The sequence below is a fragment of the Equus przewalskii genome, chromosome 7 (genome assembly GCF_037783145.1).
Source record: "Equus przewalskii isolate Varuska chromosome 7, EquPr2, whole genome shotgun sequence".
NCBI lineage: Eukaryota > Metazoa > Chordata > Mammalia > Perissodactyla > Equidae > Equus > Equus przewalskii.
In genome coordinates, this window is record NC_091837.1 from 1648219 (window position 1) to 1676069 (window position 27851).

Sequence of the window (27851 nt, forward strand, 5' to 3'; positions counted from 1 at the left end):
AGGTTCCAATTTCTCCACATCTTCACCAACACTTCTTGTTTGTCTTTTTTTATTATAGCCACCATGAGTGTGAAGTGGTATCTCACTGTGGTTTTGATTCACATTTCCCTAATGACTAGTGATGCTGAGCATCTTTTCATGTACTTCTTGGCCATGTGTATGTCTTCTTTGGAGAAACATCTATTCAAGTCCTTTGCCCATTTTTGAATTAGGTTTTGTTGTTCTTGTTGAGTTGCAGGAGTTCTTTATATACTATGGAAACCAGTTCCTTTTCAGATATATGATTTGCAAATATTTTCTCCCATTCCATGCCTGTCTTTTCACTCTTGATGGTGTCCTTTGGTACACAATAGTTTTTAATTTTGATGAAGTCAAATTATTCTGTTTTCTTTTGTTGCTTGTGCTTTTGGTGTCGCATGTAAGAAACTGTTGCCTAACCCAAGTCACAAAGACTTATGCCTATATTTCTTTCTAAGAGTTTTATAGTTTTAGCTCTTAAATGTAGGCCTTTGATCTATTCTGAGTTAATTTTTGATTACGGTATAAAAAGAGGATCCAACCTCAGTATTTTATATGTGGTAATCCAGTTGTCCCAGAACCATTTGTTGAAAAGACTTCTTTCCCACTGAAATCTTTTGACACTCATGTCAAAAAAATCAATTAACAATAAATATGAGGGCTTATTTCTAGACTCTCAATTCTACCCCATTGATCTACACGTTCATCTTTATGCTAGTATGACGTGTTCTTGATTACCACAGCTTTGTAGTACATTTTAAAATTTGGAAGTTTGTCTTCCAAGTTTGTTTTTTTCCAAGATTGTTTTGGCTTTTCGGGGTCCCCTGAATTTCCCTTAGGATCAGTTTGTCAGTTTCTACAAAGTCTGTTTGAAAGTTTTCCTCATATATTGAAAAATATATCAAATCCCAGAGCAGGTTCTCCAGAGTTAGTGTTCTCACTGACTTTGATAAGGTGATTCACATACTTTAACATTTTATGTTTATACAGCATAAAATATTTTAAACATACAAAAAAACGGAACAATAAAACAAATGCCAATAGGTTCCTTATCTAGCTTAAATTAAAAAATATGAACAAAAGAAAGCTAGCTCCTCACGCTACCCCACTGACTTGCCCTACATCTCGGTTTCTTTAGAAGTAAACTGGAGAAAATGCTAAAAAGGACGAGACAAAGTGTTTATAAAGTACTTCTCTCAGTGTAATACATGCTATGGGAAATACAGCTACTGAAAACCAAACAATCAGAATTCACAATTAGGCTTCTGAACAAGTGCCTTTGCTAAGGAGGGCACAGGAAGAGTCCTGACTGTCACACATTTAGACAGAACAGAGCGAAGGAGCACTGCCTACTGGACCTTCATACAAACCAGCAGCACCAGGGCTTTTTGGTAGATCTCAGCAGTTATTAAGAAAATGTATTCATGGGGCTGGCCCCGTGGCCGAGTGGTTAAGTTCGCGTGCTCCGCTGCAGGCGGCCCAGTGTTTCGTTAGTTCGAATCCTGGGCGCGGACATGGCACTGCTCTTCAAACCACGCTGAGGCAGCGTCCCACATGCCACAACTAGAAGGACCCACAACGAAGAATATACAACTATGTACTGGGGGGCTTTGGGGAGAAAAAGGAAAAAAATAAAATAAAATCTTAAAAAAAATGATAATTATAAAAAAAAAAAAGAAAATGTATTCACATTTTTTTTTTTCCAGAAGGTTAGCTCTGAGCTAACATTGGCTGCCAATCCTCCTCTTTTTGCTGAGGAAGACTGGGTCTGAGCTAACATCTGTGTCCATCTTCCTCTCCTTTTTAAATGTGAGATGCCTGCCACAGCATGGCTTGACGAGTGGTGTGTAGGTCTGCATGTGAGATCTGAAACAGCGAACCCTGGGCCGCCAAAGTGGAACATGTGAACTTAACCACTGCCCCACTGGGCCAACCTCATGTATTCACATTTTTTAACGTACGCAATCTGCTTTTCTCAGCTCTAAGACTCAGTGCTTCTAATGCCTGAATTCTTGGGCACTCCAATAACTGCCTTGGATTAAACACCAATAGTGGACAATGTATTCAGATTCAGTCAAAAGCCCGACCCTGGGCTTGTGAGGTCTGTTAAAAGACTTAAGGTAGGAAGGTTTCTCCTTTTATCAGATGTATGCAGGCATCCTCCTCCTCCCTTGCTGAGCGTGCAGCTGGGCCTGACCCTATTTCCTAGGCTTGTGCTTGTCTCTATTTATTCCAGCTGGTTGGCTGTTCAGCTAAGGTCCTCCCTGTTGATTAGTCCCAAGGCAGCTTCCCATTTCTGATGCTCTCAGCCTCCCTGGTCCCTGAATTTCACCTTGGCCCCTAGTAGGGGTTCAGTTCCACACTGGTCATTTCTACACTGTAAACCAGAGACATATACTACTTCTGCATATCACTACATTAAGTGCAAAAGAGTTGGTGTGTGTTTAACATATAAGTTTAACTTGACAACCAAGTAATAAGCAAATGTTCAGAAACACACTCGTAGTAAGCATTGCCACACACTGCCACCATAGGTGCTAACAGAGAGGTCCCAGAACCACTGTGTTCTCGTCCAGCAAATGCCAAATCCTCCCGAACCTTCAGAAGGCTGGTGTGAGTGTTCTGAGTTGCCATTATTACAATCACCCACCACTCCCAGGCACAGTTATTTTTGCTTCTGTCAGTCTCCTTTACACAGAGAGTAGTCCCACCTGTAGGGATTAAGGTGCTGCAACATTAAAGTGGATGTGTGGGTGTCTTCTGCTCTGTTAGATGGGAGGAAGCAAGAGAAGTGGCTAAGAGTGCAAGCTCTGACACCAGATTCCCCAGGTTCCCATCCTGGCTCTACCTCTGCCTGGCTGTGTGGCATCCTGGGCAAGTTAACTAGCATCCACGTGCCTGAGCTTCCTCGTCTGCAAACTGGGAGGTTGGTTCATAGGGCTGATGTGGGGTCAAAGGAGCTCAGAGGTGAAGCACGCAGAACAGGGCCCTGCAAGGGGACATCACTTCCGAGGAACAATGAGACCTGAAGCCAGCCAACAACAGCATGGAGAAGGCTTTAACTTGGGGTGCTAACTCCTGCACTGCAAGCACAAGCCCACACCAGGCAATGTAGTAAATTCTTTTTAGACAAGAACAATCAAGGTTTTCCTTGCCCTGGGGCACACACTATGCAACCTGAGGTGCCCATCAGTCCCCTACTTTCCTTTGATGTGGATACCTCTGGAACTGCCAGCTTGCCAGGATTCCAACTGAAGGTCAGCCCCTTCTTCTGTGGCCTCCTTCACCTCCTAAGCCCTCCTGGAGCCTAGAAACAGAAATCATTCTTCCCCATCCTTTTCCTTGCTCTGGGGTCCCATGTTTTAAATTCTTTCACAGTCATTCTAATGGGGTCTCAGGCAGGAGGGGCAGGTAACAAGTGTGCCCGGGCTGCCATCTGACCTGGAGAGTCCTCCCAGAGTCGCACCTGCGAGGAAGGGCCTCAGGCACTAACTGACAGGCAGCTCCACGTGGGCTTGAGCAGTAGTGAAAAGATGGACATCAGACAACCATGGCCAAGCAGTACGTCTGTCTCTCTAAAACGAGAGAGGAGATTTCCAACACCACTCTTATAAATACCTCTCTTCCAAATAGTCAGGGCCTCCTCTTGGGAGTTAGGGATTTCGAACCAGCTTGATCAAAGGAAATGGGACTGAAATGGTCAAGGTGCGGTATGTGGGCAGCAGTAAGGCAGAGGCTAAGACAGTGAGGGGGCTGTCGTGCTGTCAGATGCACCCTTCAGGATGGAAGGCTTATTCCTCAGCTGCTGGGAGGGTCTCTGTGGCAGCCAGTCTCCAGATGGCCAGCAACAATCGCTGGCCTCCCTGTACACAGAGCCACTGCTCGCGTCAAAAGGTGGAGGCAATTCCCCCTGGCCTGAATCTGCACTGGCCTTAGGACTTGCTATAGCCCAGTGATGTTCTAAGACTTCTGAGAACTGACAGCTTCCACCTCCTTCTGCTTGGAGGCCAGCTGCCATACTGTAAGGAAGTCTGGGCTATGCTGCTGGAGACACCAAGTGGAGGCCACACTGGGAAAACTGATGAGCAGACACATGAGTGAAGCCTTTATGGACCTTCCACCCCAGCACAGCTGCCAGCTGAATGTAGCTGCATGAGGGGGCACAAGTGAGACCAGCAGAATGGCCAGCCAAGCAATACCAATTGCCCCAATCCTGACCCACGGAATCGGGAGGAATGATAACTCATTGCTTTAGGCCATTAAGTTTTGGGGTAGTTCCTTACAAAGCAATACATAACCAACAACACTGAACCAACAAGTTTTGCATTTCAAAAGCTGAAATAACTCAGTATGCCTTCATCAAAGTTCTGTGAATTATAAGAAAATACAAACTAAGAGAAACAATAAAAATATCTCATCCCCCCAAATATTTGCAAATTATATACCTAATAAGAGACTTGTATCCAAAATACATAAAGAACTCTTACAATATACCAATAAAAAGACCAAAAATACAATTTTAAAATGGGCAAAGGATCTGAATAAACATTTCTCCAAAGAAAATATACAAATGACTGACAAGCACACGAAAAGATGCTCAAAATCATTAGTTATCAGGGAAATGCAAACCAAAACCACAATGGGATACCACTTCACATCCATTATGATGGCTAAAATAAAAAAGACAAACAAAAACAAGTATTGATGAGGAATGGAGAAACTGGAACCTCATAGACTGCTAAAGCGAATGTAAAATGGTGCAGCTGCTTTGGAAAGTAGTCTAGCAGTTCCTTGAAAGGGTAAACAAGAGTTACCAGCAATTCCACTCCTAAGTATACACCCAAGAGAAATGAAAAACATATGTCCACAGGAGAGCTTGGACACAAATGTTCCTAACAGCACTATTACAATAGCCAAAAAGTGGAAATAATCCAAATGTCCATGAACTGATGAATGGATAAATAAAATGTAGTATATGCATATAATGGAGTATTATTTGGCCATAACAAGGAATAAAGTACATGCTACAATGCGGTTCACGGATGAGCCTTGAAAATATTATGCTAAGTGGGGGCTGGCCCCGTGGTTCACACACTTTGCTTTGGCGGCCTGGGGTTTGGATCCTGGGCGCAGACCTACACACCACTCATCAAGCCATGCTGCGGTGGCATCTCACATAGAACCAGAATGACTTACAACTAGGATATACAACTACTTGATCGGGCTTTGGGGACAAAAAGAAGAGGAAGATTGGCAACAGATGTTAGTTCAGGGTCAATCTTCCTCAGCTGGGGGGCGGGGGAGAAGCTAAGTAAAAGAAGCCAGTCACAAAAACATATATTGTATGATTGCATTTATATGAAAAGTTCAGAACAGGTAAATCCATCACAAAAGAAGCAGATAAGTGATTGCCAAGAGCTAAGGGTTGAGGGAAAATAGGGAGTGATGGCTAATTGGTATAATTTACTTTACAAATGTTCTAAAATTAGATTGTCGTGATGGCTGCATCACTCTGAATATCCTAAAGGTCACTGAGTTGTACAGTTTAAACGGGTGAATTGTATAGTATATGAATTCGCTCTTAATAAAGTTGTTATAGAAAGAAAAAGAAAATGCTTACCCTATGTGTCCAGAGCGCAGAGCCCATTCCGCCTCAGTACATGTGCTCCTGGAGCTCCTCCCTGCACTTATATGTATTCATAAACACATACTTGTGTGCTCTGACCTCTAAGACCAGACTGTAGAGGTGGTTTCTGGTTTGGAACCTGCTCCCTCCAGCCACTGATCTCTACCTTTCCATTTCAAAAGGTTACCTCATTTAAACACTCAGATCATGTTCAAATGTCCCCAACGGACCCCCATATGTCTTGACAGTTGGTTTATCCAATCAAGGGCCATAAACAGCATCTACTTTTAATTCTTGGCACATGCGTGTGTCCTGGAGCTCCAATGCCACACCTGGGCACAAGGTACACAGGGCACACCCAGTGGAGCGGTTGGTGTGCTCAGGGTCTGTGAGGCAGGGCAGGCGTCATACAGAACAAAAGCCCTGAGTATCCGCCCCACCTTGCATGAGCTGGGTAAACTCAGACAAACCACTTGGCTTCTCTGTGCCTGTTCTGCTTCATTTCTACCAAAACAGCTCTGCCCCAGGAAGAGCACATGGAGGAAAGGAGGTGGTCACTCGAAGCTCACAGGGTGACACCGAGTTCAGGGCAAGAGCTCACACAGAGGAAATGCTCCCCAGTGACTCACCTGTGACATTCCTATGCCTGGGTCCTTGCTCAAGGCCTCAACCTCCACGAGCATCACCTTCATCACTTAACAAAAGGGAACAGGGACCCTTCTGGGCCCATGTGTCAGGGTGCTGTGGGGCTTAGGTAAGGACCCCCAGGAGGGCTGAGGCTGAAGACAGAGTCAGTTCTTTTTTTTTTTTTTTTGAGGAAAATCAGTCCTGAGCTAACATCTGCTGCCAATCCTCCTCTTTTTGCTGAGGAAGACTGGCCCTGAGCTAACATCCATGCCCATCTTCCTCTACTTTATATGTGGGATGCCTACCACAACACGGCTTGCCAAGCAGCGCCATGTCCACACCCAGGATCCAAACCGGCGAACCCCGGGCCGCTGAAGTGGAACATGCGCACTTAACCACTGTGCCACTGGGCCAGCCCCCAGAGTCAATTCTTATTCAGAGCACTCTCATCCCTTCTGCAAGAGCAGCTGGGGCCTGAGTGAGTGCCCTGCAGGATTCACAGGTCTGATCACAAATGGAGGGTGATGGAAGTAAGGTGCGGGGCCGGAGGCAGGGCTTGCATCTTGGGTGTCCACCCAGTACCCTCCCTGTGCCTGTACCACAGACACACAGGAAGACCCACCGAGTGCTGCAGGCACCACCAACAGTGCCCAGGATCAATTGGTAAGCAGCCACCCCATCCCTACTCTCCAGGCAGAAGGCTGCTAGAGTCTGCACTGCACCCTTGCCTTCCCCAGCCTCTCTCCTGAGGGCTCCACCCACCAGGGCCTTACCCGGGTCTTGGCCTTCAGGAAGACATGGCTCTCCATATCCTTGCTGGATTTACTGTGGGCCACGCCAGCTTTTCTCATGGCATCCTCGCTGAAACATAAAAGGAGAAGAGATGTTGACACACACTGACAAGTCTGCTCCTACAAGGTTCCTGCCCGGCAGGCCCTGCACAGCAGTTGCCCCAGGGCAGCTGCAGTGCTGGCCCTCAGCATACCAGCCTGGCTGAGGTCCAGGAGAGGCGTGAAGGGAGGGGTGCTCAGCAGAGCAATGAAAGTCAGCTGAGCAAGGGAGTAAGAGGGCAGGGTCACTAGAAGGAAGGAACAGGAAAGGCAGTCACCATGAAGCAAAGTAGCTACCCTGGCTCGAGGGGGCAGAGAGGGCAGGCCTGGGGATGGCTCACCTCGAGCACAAAATCAAGTGCACGTTAGACAGCCGGGTGGCCAGTCAGTGTTCATTTCCTGCTCTCTGAGTGGCCTGGGTCCCCACCCAACTCAGGCAGTAGGACCCTGGCTCCAGACTACTTCTCTGTAAAATGGAGGGGCCACGTGAAGTCACCTCTCAGTCCCTCCCAAGGAAAAGGTCTCTAAGTAGAATATGCAGGTTCTCCAAGTAGAACCAAGAAGACAAGCCCCAACTTCAACAACTTCTAGCTGGAGACAAGAGGAGACAGACCACACAAACGTGGAAAACATCTTGAAAAACACATTTGCAGGCAAGCCCCGGTGGCCTACTGGTTAAGTTCGGTGCACTCAACTTCAGTGGCCTGGGTCAGTTCCTGGGCGCAGACCTACAGCACTCCTCTGTCAGTGGCCATCCTGTGGTGGCAGCTCACATACAAAAAGAGGAAGACTGGCAACAGACGTTAGCTCAGGGTGAATTTTCCTCAGCAAAAAAAAAAAAAGAGAGAGAGAAAGAAAAAAGAAAAAAGGAGAAAGAAAAAGAAAAAGAAAAAACCCCGACATTTGCTAACATATGTACAATAACAGACGGAATCCTATTACAGGTCTTCATCACGCTGATGCTCTGCTGGGATAGAGCCGAGCACATGGAGCTCCCCTCGAAGGGTAGCACACCCCACACCCACACTCACACCCACACCACGATAAGAACACTTGTGCATTCGTTAGAAAGGAAGGGGCAGCTCAGGCTCAGGTCCCGAGCCTGATCCAACTGCTCACAGCCTGCCTTCTGCCCCATGGGCTGCGCCTCCCTGCCTCTCTTCCCAGCGCTGGGCCTGCTGATAAACAAATGAACAAGCATGTCAGGGCTCTGCTGCCTCACCTCGAGTGAATGAGACAAGCCAGGTCCAGCTGCTGCTCAAAAGCTTTCTGACCACGCCAAACAAACCAACCAACCCCAGAGCACTGAAAGAGTGCACACACGGGCTGCAGAATCATGTTTGTAATCCTTAAAGAAATCCCAGAAAAGAGGCTAAATGCTAAGAGATAAACAAATCTGTATTAATGCATCAAGAAAAATAAAATGACGTTGAGCTACCACACTGCTAGATAACTCATTCAACACGTGCATTCAGAGTCCCTACCCCAGTTTGCTTCCTCAAGCCTGCAGAAAGGCAAGGAGATGGCAACAGGCTCCTGCTAGTAAAGGCATCCAGAGTGGAGCAGACACATGCATGAGGGGAAATGTGACGAAGGCCACAAGAGAGAGGCAAGAGGAATGATGCAGCAGGACAACTCAAAGTCTGACTCGTGGGGAAGCAAGGCTGGCAGGCCAGGACCCGGCACGCACATGCTGAGGCCAGCATGGGACAGGGGCTCCACACGTGGAGATTGAGAGACATCACCTGGTAGGCTCTAAGTCACTGAGCATTTCCCACAAGGGAAGTGACTGAGTCGACCAGTTTTCAGAAAGGTGCCTCACCTGTGCCCCCCAGGACCACATCTGTTCCCCTTCCCACCTCCCAACAGCAGTGTGAGGCAAACCCTGTCACAGAAAGACTTGCCCAGAGCTGAGGGCCACAGAGCTGCAGACCAACGGGGCAACCCAGAGGAGAACAGTGGACATAGAAGGGGACACTTGCTGGCCAGCTGGACAGCCTAGAGCACGGCTTGGGGGCAGTGGGGAGGCCGTGGGTAGAAGCTGGAGCCAGGAGCCAAGGTGTGAAGCAGAGAGAGGCAGAGAGAGGTGCTGAGGCCTCTGAGAATAGGACTCTGCTAGACAGATGGGCTCTGTGCCCAAGAGCAGCAATCTCTGCACGCTATGCCAGGCTCCTGGCTGGCTAAAAGCAGTCCTCCCAAGCTGCCTGATAGGGTTGGCAGACTCGCAGGTTATGGACTCAGAGAAACAACTGTGAACAACCAACACATCACAAGCAAGCCTTGAGGTCTAGGCCAGGAAGACGAGGGCCCACCCAGTTGGGAGAGGTCAAGGAGCAAAACTGGTGTCAGCTCACAAGGGAGGACCCCAAATGGCCATCAACAAATCTGACACTGTCAGGGTGGCATTAGCACTGTCACAAAAGGAGTCTGTCTGGTGGCCACTGCCTGGGCATGACCAGCCCTCTGAGAAGATGGATGGAGGACTGACGCTGGCTCAGAGCACAGAGCCCCTTACTGGGTCCTGGGCTCCACGAGCTCCCTCAGTCTAGCTTCCTCCTGGTTGCCACGGCTATGCCTGTCTGCCCAGTCAGGGTTCGACTGGCATCTGGTTTAGACCGGAGCCTCCTAGAGGAGGACGTGATCCATCACACAGGCCCTGTGAGATCCCCACCAGGGGTCTGGAGGATGCCCTCACTGGGCAGACCCCACCTGAGCGGCCAGTGGTGGCACACCAAGAAAACACCCTGTAACCTTAGCTCTGTGTCCACCAATCACCCAGGCAAGAAACCTGGGAACCCCCGCTTGGCTTCCCAATTCTAACCTCCATTCCCTAAAGTTCAAATCCTGACCTCATTTCTCACTGTACCTGTGGCAATCCCCTCCGAACAGCTCCTGTTTCCAGGTTCCATTCCTACCCCAACTCCCTCCCCTTGGGAGCTACCTGAGCCACACGACTGCCAGTGGGCATGGGAAGTGGCCTGTATGTCCCCGTGTGCTTCAAGGCCTCGTTCCTTACCAGAGAGGCAGGCAGCCCATGCAGCTGAGAAGCCCACTCACTCCTTCATCCATCTGCTCCGCTCACTCCCCCAGAGCCCTGCTGCCTGGCACGCTGCTTTGACCTTCCCACCAGCCATGTCTGCTGGGCCCTCTGACCCTGCTCCCACCCGGGCACCCCTACTCTCTGCCTCAAGGAAACTCCATGGTCACTTCAACTACACCCGCGGCACCTCCTGTGGGAACTGCTGGCTTTCTGGCTGTTGGCCCCACTGCCCTATGAACAACTTGAGAGCAAAGACTGTGGTACGCACCTCCGTGTGCAGCAGGCAATAATCAGCACTGGACCAAAAAACTGGCTAATTTTAACACAAGGAGTGGTAACACCATGCATTTTGATGGCACACGATGTGCAGAACTGAGAATCGGTGTGGCAGGGACCGGGGAAATCAAGCATCGAACAAGCATGTCCAAGTGGCAGGGGCAGGAAGCAGACAGAGGAGGGAGGGCCTAGGCTCCAGAATCGCAAGGACCGGGGCTCAAATTCCGACCTGGCTACTCGCCAGCTCTGGGTCTTGGGAGAGGCACTCCACCCCTAAGCATGTCCTCCTCGTAAAGGAGCACTCTAAAAGGGCTGTGGCCAGGATGAAGGGAGGTACACAGAAGGGGCACAGTGTGAGGACAGGCCCAGCCTTGGCACGACCTGCTCTTCCTCATCTCCACCCTGTCCGCAAATTGGGAAACTCAATTTTCAACCAGAGTCCAGTTGTAGTACTTGTAATCTGAATCAGCATAGGATAAAGCCAAAAAACTGGCAAACTGTGTGTCCTTGGGAAGGTTTATGTGGACATAAGCTCGAAGTGTGCTAATGCCCCAGGCTGTCTCTCATGGCTCCTCCCCCAAGCCGAGGACCCTAGATAAGGCAGCACCTGCACGCTGGCACCTGCAGAGGGAGGATGGTGACAGTGCCCACATCACAGGGCTGTTCTGAGGATTACAGGAGTTAACATCGTCAGGCACTTGGCACACAGGAAGCACTAGTGTGTGTTAAAGAAAACAGAACAGTCGGCCTAAGTGTGCATCCCAAAATACCTCCAATGTGTGATGACGTTTGTGTCGCCCCCTTCCTAGCAGATGACAGCAGGGAGCGTGTGTGGCTTCTTCAGGCAGAGCTCTTCTCCCACTGGAACTACGAGCCACCTGGAAGCGTGCCCCCTCGGTGCGCAGCTCCATAGCCTTATTGGGCTGCGAATTTCTCAGGAGGGGCCTTCACACAGGTATGCTGATCAGAATCATGAAGCAGTCTCCCCTGCCCTCCGGCTGCCTGAGCTCCATTCTAAAGGGCCTGGTTCACACCAAGGGTCCTCTCACCTCTCCTGACACCTCTCTCCTCAACACTGCCCCTGGCATTTCCAGGCCTCTTTGCCCAGGTCTAACTTCTTTCCCCACTGCTGAATGAATGCTTCAATTTCTAGGAGAATGAGCTCCTCTGGTCTTCTGCTGGTGTCTAAAGCAGAAAGGTTCTTCCCCTGTGGGTCACAGACTCACCCTCCTGACCTCAGGTGCACAGGATGCCTTCTGCCCATCCATCTGTGTGACAGACGTTCACTCTTCCCAGAGGAAACTTCTGATTTGAGAACCACAACACCCATCAACCAAGTGACCTCTCATGGGGCGGGAGTTTTGGCCAGCCTCACGCCACTCCTCAAGAGAAGCCTCCAGGTGAAGTGCCGCCTATGTGTGCAAACAGTCTGTTCACCCGTCTGGGACAGAAGCATGCAGCTCACTTGTGCGACCCTTCACCTTGTGTGTGTAAAAACCCAAATCATAAAAGTGCCAGAAGTCAACGAGAGGATAGTTATATAATATCGGGATGAGGAATCCTTCCTAAGCACATCACCAAAAGCAGACACCATAAAGGGAAAAAGATTTTGCCAGATTAAAAAAGATTTCTACCACACTTTCACCAGCCACCTACCAGAGAGAGAGGAAAAGGTGCTCCTAATACTCCAGGCCTTCTGCAGCTCAAGCCCAGCCCTGATGCTCAAGTACCCAGCCCACTCTCACCCCAGGCCTTTGCAATGGCCCTGCATGTTTGGGGGCAAGCTCTCAGCATAAGGCACAGTTCAGGCCAGCACAAGAGAGAATTGCCCCACCCTCCCTAAATGCCAGCTGGGCCCATACACCGCATGTGGATGAGGCCGGCCCCGAAGCTTCTGCCCTGCCCCAGTGCCAAGGCATCCACTGAGCCCGCCTCCAGAAGGGATAGGAAGTGAAGATGGACCAGAAGGAAAGCAAATCACTACACTGGCCCTGAGAGGGAAACCAACTTTCACTGATTCTCATCACATCTATGGGTTTCATACTTTCAATTCAGAAGGGACCTATTTTTCACTCTGTAATTTTGGTTTGTTCCTCAAAAATATTACACCCTCTTAGGCATCAAATTTTTTAAAAATCAGGAATTTATTTGGAGAGGAGGATGATAAGGAATCAGTCAGAATGAAAAACACACAGGTTCCAAATGAACTATTCTGGCCCTCTGAAGAGAGGAAACCTCTGCCTGCAGAAGGACGAAGCCAGATGACAGGGGAGGCACTGGCTTCAGCTGAGCCAGCTGACATCACAATCCAAATTAACGTGTTCCCTGAAACATTTCATTGCAAAAACAAAATTAAACGAGATAGGAATCTCCAAGTTGGAACGAGGGACTGAACCTGCACATCTAATTTTGTTCCATACCAAAACCTTACTTAAAGCACAGAAAAAAGGGATTTTGTTTTTCTCTAACACAAACTCACAAAGACGGGAAGAATGGGAGTGGCGGCCCCAAGAACAGCCTCTCAGAGGCTGGAAAGCTGATGGCGGGTGGTGATGGACACAGCAAGCCAATCAAGAAAATGGAGTGCTAAGTAAGGGACAGTGAGGAGGGCTGAGAGCCAACCTGGTGACAGGCCTAGAACTTTGCGAGGCTCAGGACAGGGTGTGCCAGGTGCTCGTGGGTCCAAGGGCAAATGGAAGGATTCCCAGGAGAAAGCCATGCCCGCATGCCCTCCCCCACTTCACATTGTTGGGTAACCACCTCCACACCAGGAGACAGCTAGAGATTTATTCTATGGAAAAGCATAGAAAGGAGAGTCATTGGACAGGGGGGTCAACCCACCCGGTTGAGAAGGCATGGGGAGGATAATGAAAGCAGCAGACTGCATGGCCATCCGAGTGACTGGATCCATACCAAGTGCTGAGACTCGGCCGCCTGCCCACCTCCCTACCCACGGCTTCCTGCAGCACGGCGCCCAGGCCTTCAGCCTGCAGCCCAGCATTTGGAAGACCATGTTCTGGAGGAAAGACTCAGAGACCTGAAGCCACATAAGCCCCCAGTGAATGAACCTCCCAGTGGACAGGCCACCTTGTGCTCAGAGAGTCCACCTGCCTTTGCAGTGCCCCTCTCTTAGAGTGAGCAGCCAACCAAGGGCTCCCAGACACTCTAACATGGTAGACAAAGACCCTAGGAGAAAAGTCGTTTGGAGCTATCAGAAACTCAGCAGGAAGAAGACAATGTCAAGAAACTATCTTTAAAACACTGCATCCATTTAACAAGAATAGGATGCTATAAAATGGGAAAAGTCAGATTACAAAAAAAAAAAAAAGAGTTCTTAGAAATAAAAGCATTAGCAGTGAAAGGTCAGAGATAAAACTGAGGAAATCCCCCAGAGAAGAGAGCTAACAAACAGATGGATAACAGGAGATAAAAGATTAAAAAAATTAGAAGAGGGCCAAAGGGCCAACATTCAAACATCAGGAGAGTAAGCACAGGGAGTGGCAGGAATGAAACTCCCCGTGAAATGACTCGAAGGAACCTCCCCCCTGAAGCACAGGACGCGAGTTTTGGGATCAAGGCAAGCCACAGTAAAGCTTACTAAGAGGAGAAGCACTGGGCCATCACAAAAGCAGCAGTGGAGGAAAAAAGCAGAGGGACATGCTTCCCAATCGTTAAGGAAGTATTTCCAACCCAGAAGTCTATATGCACGCAAACTGACACAGCCTCCAGAAACTGAACTCCCACAAGCACTTTCTCTGGAAGCGAGTGTTATGAGTGAGTGAACCCAAAAGAACAAAACACAGGATACACAAAACCAGAGACCCAACAGCGGACAAGAAACAAGCACACCGAGGTCTGTCCTCACCACGCCCCTGGCCACTGCCCACGAGGGCTCCACAAAGGAGGTCCAGGAAAAAGGTTGGAACCGAGAGATGGCCTGGTAGCACTTAGCACAGGGAGAACTGTCCCAGAGAGGTGACTGGAAGATATGGGAAGAGTTAACCACAGGTACACAGAAAGCTAGGCCGATTTTTAAGAAGGCAATTTTTTCTAGGGGGAAAAAACGATCACAGTACGCCACTACACTCAGCTGTGAATACCATTTGTGTAGGAACGAAACGTAAGCGTTCATTACCGATTTACCCAGAAGGTAAAATACTGGCAGAATGAAGGAGCAGCAGAGAGAATGGCTGTACAAAGCCAAAGAGAAAGTCAATAGATAATTCATAAAACTCATAAACATCACGACTAGAGAGGGCAGCACATGCACAGTACTTAGAATCACTGGCATATGCCAGAAAAAGAGCAGAGTCACAGGGCAGACACGGTGAGTAGGAAACCACCACAGTTTCTCCTAATTCTTTTATCATCCCTTGACTTTTAAAATTTATGTGGATATATTAATTTGATAAAATAAAAAATACATAATTAAAAGTTAAATGATAAAATGCACATACAGGGGCTGGCCCGGTGGCGTAGTGGTTAAGTTCATGCACTCTGCTTCAGCAGCCCAGGTTCGCCAGTTTGGATCCCGGGTATGGGCCTACACATTACTCATCAAGCCACGCTGAGGGAGGCGTCCCACACAGAAGAACTAGAAGGACTTACAACTAGGATATACACTATGTACTGGGGCTTTGGGGAGACAAAAAAAGGAAGATTGGCAACAGATGTTAGCTCAGGGCCACTCTTCCTCACCAAAAAAAAAAAAAAAAAAGCAAAAGCACATACAGAGTATGCCACAGAATCTGCCATGCAGAAATACTCAGTGAACATCAGTTATTATCAAGAAAGGTCTCCTTCAACTTTCTAAACTTTCCGACTCAGTCAACATAGAGACAAGAAACTTCTGCTTCATCAGCAATTTTGAACCCCAGGAGTGTCTCAAAAAGCCTACCATGTTCCACAGTTCTCCCAGTAGCCCCTGGGTCAGAGAACGGTCAGAGAGGCACTTGGCAAAGCAGTCTCCCCTCGTCACCACCCTAAACCCCCTACACACCTGAGAGGTACCTCACCACAACTACAGCCAGAAAATTCCTTCCCTGCCCTCCACCCGCACAGGGTTGTTCAGTCGAGTCTTCTGACCATATACCAGGTCCTCAGACAGCTACAGAGCAGCATCCTGTGCCCTCCTAGGTCTTCTCTCGGTTCTGCGGCTGTGATTTACTGCCCCAACGCCCCAAGTGGTTTCATCTCAGAGGCAGGAAATGATAATACACCAACTGTTTAGCCTCCAACAGTAAGGAAAGCAAACACCTGCCCTCAACAGGGAGGGCGTCTTCTGAAACTCACAGGGAGCTGCAAGCATGTTTGCCAGGCCAGATCCCCGACTGCGACTTCTTTGTCAGCACACTTCTGCATTCTGGTTCTCTGACTTTTTAAAGAAACATAAAAGTGCTTTTTAGGGGCGGGTCCTGTGGCCAAGTGGTTAACTTCGCACGCTCCGCTTTGGCGGCCCAGGGTTTTGCTGATTCGGATCCTGGGTGCAGACATGGCACTGCTCATCAGGCCATGCTGGGGTGGCGTCCCACATGCTACTGGAAGGACCTACAACTAAAATATACAACTATGTACTGGGGGCTTTGGGGAGAAGAAGGAAAAATTTTAAAAATAAATAAAACCTTAAAAAAAAAGTGGTTTTTAACAAGATAAAAATATGTATTTCAGAGGCTGGCCCCGTGGCGTAGTGGTTAAGTTCAGTGCACTCCACTTCAGCGGCCCCGGTTTGCAGGTTCAGATCCTGGGCGTGGACCTACACCACTCGTCAGCCATGCTATGGCAGCAACTCACATACAAAGTGGAAGAAGACTGGCACAGATGTTAGCTCAGGGCTATCTTCCTCAAGCAGAAAAAAAAAAAAAGGTATTTCAGAATTTAACCATCCACCTACATGTAAGAAAGGGTATTAAAATTTTTTAATCATACAAACACAAGAAACTTAAAACACTTTCTTCACATTCCTCTTAGGTTGTTTAAGCTCTCCAATTTCTCCTCTCAAGATTTCTTAATTCCCAAGGAACCAGATCAATGAAAAAACTACACCTAGAGAAAACACCACTGTCCTTTAAAGAGCATGTAGTTATTTGAGCTGGTTCAGAAGACTACAGGAGTTCGTCATTTATTCAAATCTGCTCGTTTGGCCTTAAGAGAACCAGGAGAGCTGGAGGGGCCTCTTGATCCCTTTCCAGGCACTAGACTCTGGGCTCCAGGCCTGGGACCACTCCAGCGCCCCCAGTTACAGCCCCTAGCACGTCCCAGTCACTACCAGGCAACCATGTGGTAAGGATGCTCTCTGCCAACCCAAGAATTTATTAAAATGATTACCTCACATGATTCTGTGGCATTTGGGGGCGGGAGGGAAGCTCCATCTTTTAGAGAGCTGTACTCCAGTACTGGCAGTTGAAATCATGCAGTGTCTGGGATGCGATTTTAAAACAGTCCAGGGAGGGATGGGTGAAACATTGGCTATATGTGGCTAACTCTCAAAGTACCTGGAAGACCATTTTTCTATTATCTCTACTTCCGTGAATGTTTGGAAAAATCCATAATGGAACCTTTAACAAGATAGTAAACAAAATGCTCAGGTCAAGCATGCGGGATAACTGTGCAGAGGAGCCTGGAGGAGACTTACTCTCAAGAGCTCTCCAGGGGCCGGCCCTGTGGCCGAGTGGTTAAGTTTGCGTGCTCCACTTCAGTGGCCCAGGGTTTGCTGGTTTGGATCCTGGGCGTGGTCCTACACACCGCTCATCAAGCCATGTTGTGGTGGCATCCCACATATAAAAAGTAGAGGAAGATTGGCACAGATGTTAGCTCAGAGCCAGTTTTCCTCAGCATAAGGAGAATTGGAGGCAGATGTTAGCTCAGGGCTAATCTTCCTCAAAACAAACAAATAAACAAATAAATAAAATAAAAATACAGATAGATATATTTTTACATATTTAAAATACATGCAAATAAAATTATACTCACACAGAAACAAGACTGGAGGAAACAGATCAAAATGTCAGTAACAGCCATCTCTGGGCAGAGATTATGGAAAACACCTTTCTGTTTTGAAATCCTCTCCAGTGTTATCTGGAAGGGAATGAAGTACTGCACCCACAAGTCCTGAACACACTGACCAAAAGAGGAGATGGAGACAGGCCCAAGCCGCTGGGACTGGTGTTCTTGTGTCCACATCCCTCTCATCCCTGTCTTTCTCCACATCTGCTCTGCCCACCACAGTCCTCTGCTCCATCTCCTCTACCGCCTCCACCCAAACACGAGGACAGCTCACCCACATGCCTCCTGCAGCTGACTACTCTTCCCTGAATCTCCCACTGGCTGCAGGACTTTTCTCCTTGAAGAGTTGACACCCCTACACATTCTGCACATCATCACCTTGCAGCCCACCTCTCAGAATCAGCATAGAATCAGGGCCAGCTCCCTCTGGGATGCACACCCATCTCTCTCCTCCCCTTCCTCCCACATAAACGCATGCACAGTCCCCAAGGGTTCTTATTATAAAGGCAGGTTCCTTGACAACGCCAGTGGAACTCTCCTACGTGGCTGGTAGGAATGTAAATTGGTAGCGCCTGGAAAACTGTTTGGCAGAATGTGCTGCAGCTGAAGGCCACACCCCTCAACTCAGCCCTGGGTGCATAACCCAGAGAGTCTGTATGTACCAGATGACCCAAAACACCCCTGGTGCTGTCTTCACATAGCCAACAAGGACCTAACCCCAACATCCATCAAGCATAGAACAGAAAAGTAATCTGGGGTAGAGTCATGCAATGGAATAACACATGGCATAAATAAGAACAACTGCTACCCAGGATGATGAATCATGGACCTGATGCGGAATGAAAGGAGCCAGACACAAGATTGCACTGAACGTAATTACAACAACAGGAAGTTCAAGAACAAATGTGTCCATGGCCAGGGAAATCAGAAGAGTGTGGCAGGGTCTGCACTGGCTGAAGCCCAGGGAGGAGCCTGCTGGGTGCTGGGCCTGTTCAAGACGTAGGTCTGGCTGGTGGCTATGGGGTCATTTACATATGTGAACATTCACTTGGCATGATTTGTGTCCTTGTGCTGTTCGCTGTAGGAGGCATGTTAACTTCAATACAAAGAAACAGTACTTGAGACGAGAGAGCTCCTGAGCCCTGGCCCCAGCATCCTGCCCCTGCCCATCCTTAGTTTGGGACCTGAACAGCCTCTTGCCTGAATTCCAACTACAAAGCACCTGGCAGGACTCCCGCAGCATTTTCACAAGCGTGAATCCTCCCTAGCAGGAATCAAAGCGGACTAGCGGTGTTTAAAGGGCCCGGGGCGATCAATCAGGGCTTCTCAGGGCAAATCCAGCATTCTTTCTACTTTATAACAGGGGCTCCCTCCCATACACGGAAGCCAGATCACTTCCTCAAACGTCACCTGTGATGAGGACTGAAAGGAAGTTGGAAAGAGGGGAAAGCAGAACAGAAGGACAGTGGAGACACGGAAGACCCATTTCTTAACTGACATGCACTCTCTCCCCAAAGCCTGCACAGGAAGGAGCTCAGGGTACACAGGCTGGGAAGAGCAGGAGCCCAAGAGGCGGGGGGGCCTTTCTGGTCTGGGCCCTTGGCCTAGATGCCCCTTACCTGCCTTGCTGTCCCTCTCTCAGATGGATACTAGCGGCTCAGCTCAAAGGCTGACCTGTAGCCAGGTAACATCTCACTACAGTTCCTTACCCACCCCTACCCCTTTGGCAGATTCCCAGGCAGAGAGCTAAGAGAAGACTGCAGGGCCAAAGGCTAAGACGGAATAGGGTTCAGAAGGAAGAGGGAGCAAGACAGCATTCGGCTGCTATTCATCAAGTATGAGTACCAAGAAGATGTGTGTAAGTGAGAGAATCAGTGAATTTGAGGGAAGGGTAGGCCCAAGCACTCTGTATACTATGCTTGCAACTCTCTGTATATTTGAAACATCTCAAAAGAAAAAGCTCAAAGTAAGGAGAACTGGGACTTCAAGAGGTTAAATGTCTTCTCCAAGGACTCACTGTCCTAAGTACCAGTGAATCCACCTCAAGATACTTAACTCATTCAATCACAGACCTTTATAAACAGGCCCCACCTAGGTTAGTAAGCAATTCCCTTTTAAACTGGAGGGGAGCGTCTCCCTTCCAGGGTGGTGGTTTCACGGATTGGCCCTGGGCTCCTAGTGCATTCTCTTTGTTCTTTGGGATTGGGAACTCCTTTGCTTATCTGCTAAACAGAACCATCTAGTAAGAGCGTGGATTCCACTTTGTCTTTAAATAAATGTCTCAATTAAAAAAAAGAAAGGCTCGGGGCTGGCCTGGTGGCGCAGCGGTTAAGTGCACAGTTGTAGTTTTCTACAACCATACCTGCAATTATTATACAGCTCTCCTCTGAGCACCATGCTAGGAGCTCAATGAGATCCAGAGGTATAAGACCAGATCCTACACTCAAGGAATTTATAATACAGTTGGCAAGACAAAAAAATGAGTGTAAAAACAGGAAAAAAGAGTTCATCTGTTCGGTGCATCCAGGATGTACCTAATGAGGGCTCTACAAACACAAGAGGAAGTAGGCACGGCCATGGGCTAAGCCATCAGGGGTCATGAGGAAGAGATGAGGCCAAGGCCAAATCTATGACACAGAAGAGAAAGAACGACAGAGGGAGAGCCAGCCATAAAGGTAACCAGAGGGCTTGGCACGTACCAGGGAACATCTGGCTGGGGCTCTCGCACCAGCACAGAGGGACGGTCAGCGGGAAGGACAGTTTCAGTTAAAAGGGGAGGGGCCAGCCTGGTGGCACAGCAGTTAAGTTCACACATTCTGCTTCTCGGCGGCCCAGGGTTCACCGGTTCAGATCCCAGGTGCGGAGATGGCACCGCTTGGCACGCCATGCTGTGGTAGGCATCCCGCATGTAAAGTCGAGGTAGATGGACACAGATGTTAGCTCAGGGCCAGGTTTCCTTGGCAAAAAGAGGAGGACTGGCAGCAGATGTTAGCTTAGGGCTGATCTTAATAAAATAAAAAAGGGGAATGCTTCTGTGACAAGTAATGAAGGATGGACAGCTACGTGCAAAAGAATGAAAGTAGACCATTATCTTGCACAATACACAAAAATTAACTCTAAATGGATTAATGATTTGAATGTAAGAACTGAAACTATAAAAACCCTAGAAGAAAATATAGGCAGTGCACTCCAACATTTGTCTTAGCCACATCTTTTTGAATACCATGTCTACTAGGGTAAGGGAAACAAAAGAAGAAGTTAATGAAAGGGACTACATCAGACTAAAAAGCCTCTGCAAAGCAAAGGAAACCATGAACAAAATGGAAAGACAACCCCCTAACTGGGAGCAAATATTTGCTAATCATTTATCAGACAAGGGGTTGATCTCCAAAGTATATAAAGAACTCACACAACTCAAACAAAAAAAACAAACAACCCGATCAAAAAATGGGCAGAGGATGTGAACAGACATTTTTCCAAGGAAGATATACAGATGGCCAACAGACACATGAAAAGATGATCAACATCACTAATCATCGGGGAAATGCAAATCAAAACTACAATGAGATATCACCTTACACCAATCAGAATGGCTATAATTACGGAGACAAAGAACAACAAATGTTGGAGAGGATGTGGAGAAAAGGGAACCCTCATACACTGCTGGTGGGAATGCAAACTGGTACAGCCACTATGGAAAACAGTATGGAGATTCCTCAAAAAACTAAAAATAGTACTACCATAGACCCAGCTATCCCACTACTGGGTATCTACCCAAACAATTTGAAATCAACAATCCAAAGTAACACATGCACCGCTATGTTCATTGCAGCACTATTCACAATAACCAAGACATGGAAACAATCCAAGTGCCCATCGTCAGATGACTGGATAAAGAAGATGTGGTATGTATATATACAATGGAATACTATTCAGCCATAAAAAAAGACAAAATCTTCCCATTTGCAACAACATGGATGGATCTGGAGGGTACTATGCTAAGTGAAATAAGCCAGACTGAGAAAGACAAACACCATATGATTTCACTCATATGTGGAATATAAACAAACACATGGACAAAGAAAACAGTTCAGTGGTTACTGGGGGAGGGAAATGGAGGGTGGGCACAGGGGGTGAAGGGGAGCACTTGCCTGGTGACAGACAAGAAATATGTACAACTGAAATCTCACAACGATGTAAACTATTATGAACTCAACAAAAAAAATTCAAAAAAAAAAGTAACGAAGGAAATCTCAACTAAAATTCAAGTTGCGAAGGCCTTAGAGGGAGTTATTACTCCCTACCACTCATCGTCAGTAACCCCAAACAGCAAGAGACTGTGCCTTGCATCTCCAACAGGAAGTTGCCTACTACTTTACTACCCTCTGCAAGAGAAAGGAAGATTTTCTTCTCATCCAGCAATAAGCATAGGCAATGGAAAACACCACAACTCAGCTAATGAGGAGCTGTTGCCACCCTGAACTCTTACCCTCCTCCAATGAACTTTCATTCAGAACGGCCCCTCTCAACTCCCCCTTTTTCTCTAGAAAAGCAAGCTCTCTTCCTTTGTTATCTGGATTAGCCTATGGTCCGCCATAGTTTGCAATTCCCAAATTGCAATTCCTCTGGCTATTCCCAAATAAACTCATTTTGCTGGTAAGACAATTGACTATTTTATTTTAAAGTTGACACTTCTTAGCAGTCATGGAAAGGATAGAATCATCTTAAAAAGGTTGAGTTGGCACTTAGGGCCCAGCGGAGGGAGGATACCCACCCTGAAGGCAGAGTACATGATGACTTTCCACCTTACAGTAGCTATCTGTGTGACTATGGCTTACCTCCTCCTCACTTGCAAACAGAGTCTACTTCTTTTTCAAAGATTTCTGATTACGAAAGGAATATATGTTTATTGTTAACAAAAATACACAATATATATATGTACTAAAAATTACAAAGAAAATTAAAATCACTCAGATGACCAGCTAAGGACATCTATTTAACAAAACTCAGCCTGTACTACGCATCCTGCTTGCTAACCTGCTCTGCTGGATATCAACATGTTACGGAGCATCTCCCACAACTTTTTCTTTTTTTTTAAAGATTGGCACTTGAGCTAACATCTGTTGCCAATCTTCTTTTTTTTAAATTTCTTCTTCTTCTTCTCCCCAAAACCCCTCAGTACACAGTTGTATATCCTAGTTGTGAGTGCCTCTGGTTGTGCTATGTGGGACACCGCCTCAGCATGGCCTGATAATCAGTGCCATGTCCACACCCAGGATCCCAACCGGTGAAACCCTGGACCACTGAAGCAGAGGGCGCAAACTTAACCACTTGGCCACAGGGCTGTCCCCTCCCACAACCTTTTTAACAGGAGCACCAAACCTGCCACCTATAGCTACAACAACAAATCTAACCCAGCTCCCACCGCTGGCTTGTTTCCTCTGTCCCACACCGGACATGATGCGGAGGTCAGCATCCTCATCACAACCAGGCTTTGAACACTCTCTTGCTTATAGCCTTGGAGGAATTCCTAAGGAAACGGACATTTTAAGGTTACTGGCATAAATAGTATCGCCAGTCTTCCAGAAAAATGGCCTAATTTATGTGCACCCAGCAGTGGCTTGTGAGGATGCCGGTCTGCCTGCAGCTTCTTATACGAGTGTTACGACTTTCTCCAACTCTGAGGTGAATGCCTGTCAGGGTGGCCCACTATCACCACAGAGCCTCAACGGCGCCACAATGGTACTCTGGAATCCTGCACACCACAGCACTCCCAGCAAGGCAAGAATCAACTCTGATTCACAAACACTTGTAGTGTTCCTGCCAGGAGGGATTCAGACCAGGGGAGGAAGAAGCTTCCAAACAATCCGAATGCAAACAGGTAACAGAGTGTGTGTGAAGAGCAGGGGCTCAGCCGGAGGCCCAGTGTCCTGGCAGGGTGAGTGGGATGGGACTGCAATGCTCAGCCATGGGAAGGATGGATCTCTCAGGCAGGGGAACAAACAGGACACAGAGCAGCCAGGGCAAGAAAAAGCTGGGGTCCTGTGAGGCTCTCTGGGCAGCCCAGCAGGATGGGGTGGGCAGGCAGGCACAGACCTTGGAGGACGGATTCAGGCTCCGAGCTGAATCCACAGGCAGTGGGCTGCCAAACATTGAGTATCAAAATAATTGGCGGCAGGGTGTGGAGTCCACGAAGCAAGAGTTGAAAACTTGAAGCTGGGTGGTGGGTACATGGTCATGGAATTTTTAAACTACACTATTTAGTTTTATGATTTAAACTTTCCATTTCGAATTTTTTTTAATTCACCAGAATTCCCTTAAAATGTACCCTTTGGGTATGTAGCCAACATTATTGTCCTGAGGAATGCTTTAAAGGAAACAGGTACCCCCAGGCCTTCCGTGACAGCGGCAGGGAGACAAACATGTGGTCACAGTCCTACCCAATTCAAATGGCAAACACGGGTCCTAGACTAGCCACAGGCCCCCAGTCAGGAATGGCAGTAACAGTTGGAAGATTCCTGGTCAGGAATGGACAGAAGGGCTGCAGCTGTGGTAGGTGGGTGGGGTCACCTACAAAAGGGAGCTGGTGGGGCTCAGGGGCTGGCTGCGGCCTGTGTAGAGGCTAAAGATCAACTGGGGCTTGCGGTGCTGTGCCAAACAGTGGCAGAAGGGCCAGCCACTGCTTGGGGCCCAAAGACCCATATGGAGTTGCTAAAATTGCCAACAGGATGCCCACCACCAGCAGGCTCCTCTAACTGGCTCTCCCAGTGCACTTGGCTTGGGTTAATTTCCAGCTGTTGTCTCCCCACTACCGCAAAAAAGGCATGACCTCTTTCAAAGATTAAAAGACAGTTTGCCTCTCCTGTCCTGCTACACTTCAGCAAGTATTCATTTGTAACATGCAGAGTATAACTGTAAGCAGCAGTGGCCTCTTTTCTCTGCATCAGCTTCTTCATCTTAAAAATGGGAACAAGTACATCTGGCAGGGCAGGCATGAAGAGACGATAAGCTAACACATGTCAAATTCTGCAACAGGCCTTGACACAGCACACCCACTACATGTCAGCTGCTGCTGTTGAGAAAGCCCCGGACTCCTGAGCAGCTAGATGACTGAGGTCCCCTCGGGTCACTGTCATTCCTGGTCTAGACACAGTACAGCCAAGGGTCAGGACTCTTAAGTCAGCATCTCAACAATCACTTCTTGGTTGCCATCAGGGGCACTGGGGCTTGGAGGTGATTAGACAGGGCTCCTGGCCTCAGGGAGTGGACATTCTAGCAGTGGGTTATACACAGAAACGAGCCCAGGCATTTAGACAAAAACCAGGCTGGAAGAAAGCAGCAGGGCTCAGCAGCTTCCCCGCTGGAAAACAAGGGCCAGAAAAGCACCAGGAGGGCACAGGGCTGTTGGGAGGCCTGAGTGGGATAAGCCACAGAAAAGGCTCGGCCAAGACTCATCCACTTCTGCCTGTGCGAGGGACCAAAACCAACAGGGAGGATCTGGACGTGCAAGTTTCAGGGCACTATCCATCCTTCTGAGGGCCTCTCCAGACCCTTGGTAGTTGCTGTTCAGTTGTTTGTTTTCTGTTTATTTGCTTTGTTTTATTTTGTTTCTGGCTAAACAGCACTCAATTTTCTCCTTACCATCTAGGCTGAAATATCTGCATCTCCTAGGTTGCCAATGTAGAGCTCACATCTCCCTTGGGGGCTTCACCAGAAGAGGTGGCTGACCTGTCTGTCCCAACTCTGCTCCATGCTCCCTGAGCCCCACCTAGCATTTGATGAGAACCCCAATATGGGGCTACCCTCCTCCCCAGGGTCTCCTCCCCTCTGCAATCTGTTCAGCCCAACAGACATTTATTTATTCCACTACTATATGTGCAATCTGCTGTACTCAGGGGTGGGAGGCACAAAAGTCTCAAGAATAAGATGGAAAAAAAATCTCAAAGAATTGGGAAAAAATGATTGATGAAGTCCTCTTACTCATTCACTGATTACCCACTCTCTGTCAGGTGCAGTTCTGGTCACTACTTACACATGCTTGTTCTCTGGGAGCCTACAGACCATAGACATGCTCAACACTATCCCAACAATCCTTCAGGGAAGGCTGGCTCGGGAGCTCTAAGGGGGGCTTCTCCCATGGTCCTGCAGGGAGAGCGAATGTTCAAGAAAGAGCTTATCTGACCCCACCAACAGGTTCACAACTACCCTCCCCACAGGCTCCTTTAAGTGTCATCAATTCCCCTAACGAGGCTCAGGGGTTTCACTTTCATCATCCAAGGCTCCTACCCCTGCAAGGGCCCAGGAAGGCGGCGTCAGGGAACTCATCGCTGAGTCCTGAGCCCTCTACTAGGAATGGAACAGAGGTCTCTTCATTTTCCCTCCCACCATCCCTGTGAGACAGACTGGACTCCTGACATTTCACAGATCATCTGGGAGACGATCCAGAAAGGTTAAGTATCCGAGGCCACTCAGCTAACGAGAGGACAAAGTGGAGGGTTTCAGAGCTACACAATGCGCGTTTGTACAGGTACAGAATGCCACTGTCATATGAGAGGGTGATGCATACAGCACCCAGGAAAATACTTACTCTTGCACTCTTCAATAAGCGTTTATACGCCAGGTGCCATGCTTTGTAGGATCGGGGTCCTGTGGGAAACTAAAAGGGGCTGAAATACAACATATCAAAGGAGTGATCAGCTTCAGGGAGGGTAGACAGGGAAGAATCCTGAGAATCTGATATTTAAGCAGACACCTAAATGATGAGAAGGAGCTGGTCATGAATACAGCAGGGGGAAGTCTACCTATTATTGAATACTTAAATATTTGATAATAAATTGTTTAAAGAGAGAGAAAAAGAACTTGGAGTGTTCAAGAAGATGAAAGACCAAAGAGGCTGAAACAGGATGGGGGTTATGAGAAGAGGTGGCTAGGCCAGGCCACCGTCAAGGCTGGGAGGGTGGGACATCCGAGAAATCACTGACAGGTTTTCAGCAAGGCAGTGGAGAGTGAGGGCAGGCAGCAGCCCAGGACGGGCCCAGATGAGGTAGAGGCAATGGAGGGCTCTCCTAACCAGCCCCAACCCAAAACCACTTTTTTGCAGTGGGGGCCTTTTGCAGTGGGAGCTGGGAGACTAGTTTATTTAGCCCATGCTCTGAAGCATTGTTCTCTTGATAGATATCCAAGAGCCAGGCAAAGACAGTGAACCTGCTCTCAGATGCTTTCCCTTCCACTCAAACTTCTCACTACTTAGCTATCCATTCTTTATGCCCTCATTCAACTATAAATTACTTGGGTTCAAAACATTTCCCAAGATGGCCAGCTTTAAACAACAGCATAAACCCCGGAGGAAGCTGGAATTAACAATATGTCAAGTATCCTAATCCAAATCCTCTCTTCTAACTCTATGAACACAATAAATCAAGGCACCAAGAATCACGACTTTCAAAGTGAACCCTGGAGAAAAACAGACAAATCTGAGAACTGAGAACACCCACACCATGTTAGGAAGCCAGCCTTTGAAACTGCTCATCCCAGCACTGGTAGGCAGAAGGGCTCCCCAAAGATGTCCATGCCTAATCCTGGGAACCTGTGAATATGGCAGAAGGGACTTTCCAGATGCAATTAAGGTTACAGACTTTAAAATAGGGACATAATCCTGGATTACCCGAGTGGGCCCAATCGAATCTGAGCCTTTAACAGAGAATTTTCTCTGGCTGAAGTCAGAGATATGCGGCAGAGGAACCCACCCTTACTGGAGGGGGGCCACAGAGAAAGAGTTGAGACACAAAGCAGGCAGCCTCTAGGAACAAAGACTGAGCCCTGGCTAACAGCCAGTAAGGAACGAGGATACCTCAGTCCTACAACTGCATGGAACTGAATTTCATCGACAACCTGAATGAGCTTGAAAGCAAATTCTACCCCAGAGCCTCCAGGAAGAAATGCACCCCCGACAACATCCTGATTTCAGCCTTGTAAGACCCTAAGCAGGAGACTCAGCTGAGCCACCTAGACATCTAATCTACAGAAACGTCAGATAATAAATTTGTGTTGTTTTAAAATGCTACATTTGTGGTAATTTGTTATGGCAGCAATAGAAAACTCATACCCAAGGAGCAATCTGACAAAAAAAGAATGAACCCAGTTTCCCTGGAAGCAGAAGGAAGCTGAATTATTAAGTATCCAGTCAGACTTCACACCCAGAGACTCTTCGATTAGCCTCCCGGCGCTCCGACACTCCCTCACCCTCCCCATTTCCTTTGATGGGAACTCATTCTTCCTGCTCTTAAATTCCGGGCTCCTCCAAAGAGGAATCTTTGCCCCGGGGGCTTTTCTTGCAAGAGCCCTGAAGTGGGCCATCTCTCAAGTTTTCATCCATAGACAACTCCAGTACATCCAAAAAACAATGTTCACTGATTCTGCAACATCCACACAA

At 48.0% G+C, this 27851-nt stretch overlaps 1 protein-coding gene across 11 annotated transcripts in view; it reads right to left on the minus strand.

The window, feature by feature from the left end:
- Positions 1-27851, minus strand: part of MED15 (mediator complex subunit 15) — a 71721-nt gene that overhangs the window by 36702 nt on the left and 7168 nt on the right. For all 11 annotated transcript variants that reach the window (XM_070626805.1, XM_070626806.1, XM_070626814.1 and 8 more), the window contains one exon: positions 7045-7132. In XM_070626805.1, the coding sequence (XP_070482906.1) occupies positions 7045-7132 (88 nt within the window). Of the gene's footprint in view, positions 1-7044; positions 7133-27851 lie in introns of those variants that run through there.